General features: G+C 44.6%; 1 protein-coding gene across 1 annotated transcript in view; it reads left to right on the forward strand.

Annotated features, from left to right (window-relative positions):
* Erich5 (glutamate rich 5) overlaps nucleotides 1-5,342 on the forward strand; it is a 21,202-nt gene extending 15,860 nt beyond the window's left edge. The window contains exons 2-3 of the mRNA XM_031358922.1: nucleotides 2,929-3,975; nucleotides 5,209-5,342. Of these exons, the coding sequence (XP_031214782.1) occupies nucleotides 2,929-3,975; nucleotides 5,209-5,342 (1,181 nt within the window). The remainder of the gene's footprint in view (nucleotides 1-2,928; nucleotides 3,976-5,208) is intronic.
* Nucleotides 5,343-6,190: the final 848 nt, after the last annotated feature.

The following is a 6,190-nucleotide window of genomic DNA, read 5'->3' on the forward strand; positions in this document are numbered from 1 at the left end:
AAAAAAAAAAAAAAAAAAAAAAATCTACATAGAAACCCACGCCTGTGTTTTGGGTGTACCTGTATCTTCCCTCCGTCTCGAAGGGTGACACCTTGGGAGCACACCCAGCTGCCACAGGTGGATGAACACAGCTTGCTTCATTTCACTGACAGTACTAATCACCATAGTGACTTTTTAATCAGGAAATGTCACTGGGCAAACATGTGTGATTAATACAGTAATGTACCTCCATGCTCGCTCCTGAAGGCAGTTCCTGCCAGGACAGCCTTGTGTGGGAGCAAAGTGAATTACTTTATCATGATAGGTTTCTGTCTAGTCCTGGAAAAGCTCCGTCATTATGCTGCCTCTCTTGCTGTTGTCTGGAAAGTTTCATCCATGCTGAATGAGGTAGGGAAGGGAGGAGAAGAGAGACCTCTCTTAGTTCGGTCATGAGCCCTTAACACTGACAACCTGCACCTGGCTGCCCAGAAAACTCACTGTGCTTTTTTCATCTCTGGACCTTCCTGTGAGAATCACACTTCAGTAGAGCAAGGTGGAGAGACTTATGACCTCTCTGTCTCTCTGCGCACCCCCACCCACCCCACCCCACCTCACCCCACCCCTACACCCTCTTTTTGCCTTTTGCCCAAACCACCCTTTTCTAGACACAGGCAACATACATTTCTGGTCAAGATCCAGCTGCTCCCAGACGTTGCCTCTCTATTCACAACCTACACCTGCCTCCACCACATGTGTCAAGTAAAACTATGCAGGTCTCCTTGTCTTTCAACCCAAATCCTTTACCCATGTTTTCTGTCTTCAGGATCCACACGATTACTCAGTGATAGCCAAGATTTCCCCGTGTACAGTCATTACATCCAGATTTTATCCCTCCTTTCTGGGTGCTAGAGCACTAAACTAAGCCCCTACCCCTAAGAAGGAGGCTTTTCAAAATCCATACCTGGGGGTGGTGAGATGGCTTAGAGGTTAAGAGCACTGACTGCTCTTCTGGAGGTCCTGCGTTCAAATTCAAGCAACCACATGGTGGCTCACACCATCCGTAATGAAAAACAAATGAAAGCGAGTGGGGTCATGAGCAAGTGGGGCTGGAGCAAGAGAGAGAAGGGAAGGGGAAAAAAATCCGTATCTAGCCGGGCAGTGGTGGCGTACGCCTTTAATCCCAGCACTTGGGAGCCAGAGACAGGCAGATTTCTGAGTATGAGGCCAGTCTGGTCTACAGAGTGAGTTCTAGGACAGCCAGGGCTATACAGAAAAACAAAACCAAAAAAACAAAAAACAAAAAAATCCATATCTTATCTCCCACGTTTAGTTTTTTTTCATATTATTTTATTATGTTAAAATTAGCAGGTTGGGGAAGTATTGTTGATATGTTGATGATGTATCCTGCACATTTACCATGACATTTCAGTAAACTTTGCACATGTGTGCACCCACAAACACACCCATAGCAATCAGCAATCTCGATTGAGACTTGAGATTATTTCTGTTTTCCAAATGTTTGCCTCTTGGAAATCTCCTGTCCTATCCTGTCCCAGGCCCAGGCCTCAAACATTGCTCTGCATCTATCACTGATAAGCAGATTGGAATATTTTCTAGTTTACAAAAAAATGTGATCATACAGTATGTTCTGTCTTTGTTCCAGAAGCATTTTTTGAATTTTTTTTGAAATTTAATTTTGAAAATTAGTGAATTATCAGGCTGTTGTACTTATCAATTGTTATTTTTATTTGTTTGAATAAGGTCCCACTGTGGAGCCCTGGCTGGCCTGGAACTCATTATGTAGAGCAGGCTGGCCTTACATTTGTGATCCTCCTGCCTCTGTCTCCTGATTGTTGAGATCCCAGGTGTGTGCCACGATGTTTGGTGTAGCATTCCATTGTGTGAATATACCTCAATATGCCCATTAATCTTCTGATGAAAATGTAACATTTATGTATACATCTCTCTACTGTTTTCTCTTGACAAAATAAGAGAGAAATGGCTTGCTATATTGACTTTATGTGTATGACTTTGGGGCTGATAACTGAGCCCAGGGTCTGGTGTACTCTAAACACATGCAGTACTTCTGAGCTGTGCTCTACTTCATAAATTCGACTTTTTACTATGGCCTTGTTGCGAGTCTTGTTCTTTTTCATTCTGAGCTCACCAGCGCCACCTACAGGCTCCTCCACGATCTAACTCCAGCCCTGAACTCCAGCTATCCTTCCCCAAGTCTCCAGACCTCCTTGTGCATTCTTTGGGACCTACAAAGAAGCTGTTCTATACAGTTCAGTGCTTGCCAGATCTCTGCCCACTGTGTATACGAATGCTCACACTGCTTCACGTGACTCTATCAAACCAGAGGGCATGGTTTTTCATGTTTGCTCAGAAATTGCCTTCATACATCACTTGGGTGTTTAATTAGAAAAAATTCTTTTCCACTCATTAGGGTGTCTGTTGAGGTGAGGTCAGACTGAAAACATGGCATTCATTTTGTGTTCTCTATATTACGACAAGTGACTACTTTACATGTTCATCAGTACACCATTACTAAACTGAAAGATGATACCAGTGTGTAATGGGAATGGGGGCCAGCCCAAGGACTACACATGGAAAGCTGAGGAGTCTGAGAGAAGGTGAGAGCAAGAGAAGCATGTAATCGGGCTGGAGAGATGGCTCAGTGATTAAGAGAAGCATGTAATTGTGATAAACTGGTATATGGGACAGACACCTTGACAGGGTGTGCAGGAGAAAGCTGGGTTAGAGGACTCGGATGCTTAATTAAGGTGAGGAGTTTGGGCTGATGCTTTTAAAGGGCTTTGATCTGCGTGAGGGTTGTGGTTTGATTGAACCACTAAATCTACTTGGTACCAGTTAACTTTCCCAAGGTAGCTAAATAACAATTCTGTTCTCTCTTTTCTACTTATTTTTCAACCAAATGATCAAAAGTACCTTCGAGTGAGAATTCTTCCACTGTAGAACAAAACAAGTTCTGTGTAGCCCAACCTAAACCATGTACACCAGGAGGAGAAGCTGCCTTTCATGGCAACGCACAAAGGGAAAGCCATCCTTCACTAGAGAGGCCCAAGGCTTCAGTGGTGCCTACAGCCAATGGTATTAAATCCTACCACCAACCATCTCTGGCAAATGATGAGACCCCTGGAAAGGAAGCCACAGGCCACTCAAGACCCACAAAGAAGATCGAGCCTCTAGTGCAAGGGGGAGAATGTGAGCTACCTCAGCCAGGAGGCAAAGATGACATGCTGGAAACTGAAGAAGTGAAGAACGATGTGGAAGCAAGGACAGAAGTCCAGTCTTTAAAAGGAAATGTTGAGATTGAGCCTCTGAGAATGTCATCAGAGAGGGACTCCCCTGGAGCAGGGGAAGGCACCCAGCTTCCACAGGCTGGAACGATGGAGTTTCTACAAACAGCCGAGAACATTCTGCCTCTGGGAACAGCTCAGGAGCTACCACCACCTGAAGAAGCAATGGGAAAGGACGCACAGCCCCAGAATCTAGAAGCAATTCCCAAAGAGAACAGCTCTCCAGAAATATTGGCAGAATATCCATTTGTGGGAGACGTTGAGCAAAAGGAACTTCAAGAGATCCTGAGAAAGGACAAGGAGTTCCAACTTTTAGAAACAATCCCCAAAGAGAACAGCTCTTCAGAAACAGCAGAAGGGAGCATATCTGCAGAAAGCAGTGAAAACCAGCAACTTTCAGAAACACCAGGCGAAGCTGAGCAGCCCCAAGTTCTAGAAATAGTTCTCAAAGAGAATGAAACACCACAGGTGCCAGACAGAAACCAGCCGGTGCCAGCACCAGTAAAGAACAAATTACCCTGTAAAGCTCCTGATGGTATCGGAGATGCCCACGAATCTCAACCTCAAGTAACAGGTGGAAACAGGATACAGCCAACCAGAAATGGAGAGACAGCAGCAAAGGTGGAAATGGCCAGAGAAATCCACCCTGATAAAGAGGAGCAACACATTGAAGGTAAATGGGAGCCTAGCCGGGGCCCTACTGCTAGGGTAGGCTCTCGGGATGGAGGCCAGCTGTGGGGCCAGAGGGGCTGGCAGAGAGCTGCTGACATCTCTGTTGGGTGGTTGAAGTTCACCTGACCCAAACATAGAAGACTTCTGTTTACTTGGGAAACGTTTTATCATGGCTCAGTGCAGCTCTCAGCAAATCATTTCTAAAACACAAGCTGTGTCAAAAGTTTAAAACTTTACCTTGTCATTAGTATCTCTGCCCGGATGTCCATGTCCACATGGGTGTGTACAGGTGTGCACGTGCATGCAAGCCAGAGGTCGACATCAGGTGTCTTTCTTGACTCGTCTCCCTCCTGCTTCTGTTTGAGGCAGTTTCTCAACCTGTAGCATATTGCTTTAGTTGTAACTAATTGGATGACAAATCACCTGGCTCTTGAGCTCCAGGATCTGCCTGGGTTTGCTGCATTACAGAAGCGCTCTGTTGTAACCATCCTCTTACATAGGTGCTAGGGATCTGAACTCGGGTCCTCACGTTTGTGTTGGGAGTGCTCTTATCCACCAAGGCATCTCTTCATCCCCAAACAAAACTCTTCAAAAACTGGAATTTTGTATATTGGCGTTATAAGTAGGCCAGGATCCAGGGATGTTCAGTGACATGACATTGGCCTCTCAGAGGCCAATGAGGTAATGAGAATGCCGGCATGAGAGTGCAGAAGAAACCTACTGTGTAGACCTAGAGGGCAAAAATGGTCCCCAGTGGGGTTATATGTGTTCAGTGTGTCTTAGTTGTCAGTGTTAATTGCTGCGATGAAACACCCTGACCAAAAGCACGTTGGGGAGGAAAGAGTTTATGTGGCTTACATTTCCATTCTATAGTCCACCATTGAAGGAAGTCAGGGCAGAAACTCAAGCAGGGCAGGAATCTGGAGGCAGGAGCTGATTCAGAGGCCATGGAGGGTACTTCTTACCGGCTTGTTCATCATGGCTTGCTCAGCTTGCTTTCTTATAGAGCCCAGGACCACCAACCCAGGGATGGCATCACCTATAATGGGCTGGGCCTTCCCCTATTGATCACTAATTAAGAAAAAGCATTGAATTGCATCTTATGGAAGCAATTTTCTCATTTGAAGTGCCCTCCTTTTAAATAATGCTCAATTGTGTCAGGCTGACAAAGAACTAGCCAGGACACACTGCTAAGCAAGCATCTCTCATTATCTCCTTTGATTGCTTTTTCTAGGCGAGACAGGAGAAAAGGTGGAAGCAGAGATGAAAAATGAGAAAGAAAGTGAAGAAGCTGAAACCAAAGAGAAAGAAACAGGAGAAGCTGTGGATCTTGGAGCAGCAGGGGCTGGCGGCGACAGAAGGGCTTAGTGTGCAGTGTTACACCAGAGGGCAGGATATTTGAGGCTGGGAGGGCGGGCACTACCTTTCCATGGCTTTGTGGTTTATGCAAGGAGTGTAGCTTTAAAATGACTTTAGGAACAAAGAGAATGATGCTGTTTTTTACTGTTTATGCCATAAAACTGCTAAGCCAGACAGTTTCCTTAGGTACTTAGATACTTATGAATTCAAAGTGACAATAGCCAGAGCCAATCAAAACTGTAAGATCACTTAAGAGAGTGAAGGCAACATTCATCCTTGTAGCCATGGAGTCACAGGATAAAATGAGATTCTAAAAGGAAAGTATAAACCTTTAAATGCAGGCGGCTAGCAAGAGGCACTAGCAAACTTTAAGGAACTCATGATAAGAGTGTTATGCAGTTATAATAGTGATGGAACAAGATTAAATATCCCAGAACACAGGATGAACTATACCTAATATTTCTGTCCTGTAATAGAAATTAGCCTGAAAGGAACCTTAGGGAGCCTATATTCTAATTACTTTCTCTCCTGAAATCTATCTACTACCACAGATCACTGTGATCCATGGCATACTAAATATTAACAAAAATTTCCAGAGGGATGCAACTGGGGTACTCTTGCAAGGTTTGTGATTTTTCACAATTAAAGAGTACATATTTTCCATGTGCCATTTTGAATTGGCTGGTGATTTTATACTTAAGGGAGGTGTTTCAGTTGGCAACCTTTCTGTCTTTTTCTTCCCTCCTTCCTTCCTTCCTTTCTTTCTTTTTCTTTCTTTCTTTCTTTTCTTTCTTCCTCTCTCTCTCTCCCCATCCCTCCCTTCCTCCCTCCCTTCCTTCCTCCCTTTCATGTGATTT

This window comes from Mastomys coucha, unplaced genomic scaffold (assembly GCF_008632895.1).
Source record: "Mastomys coucha isolate ucsf_1 unplaced genomic scaffold, UCSF_Mcou_1 pScaffold7, whole genome shotgun sequence".
NCBI lineage: Eukaryota > Metazoa > Chordata > Mammalia > Rodentia > Muridae > Mastomys > Mastomys coucha.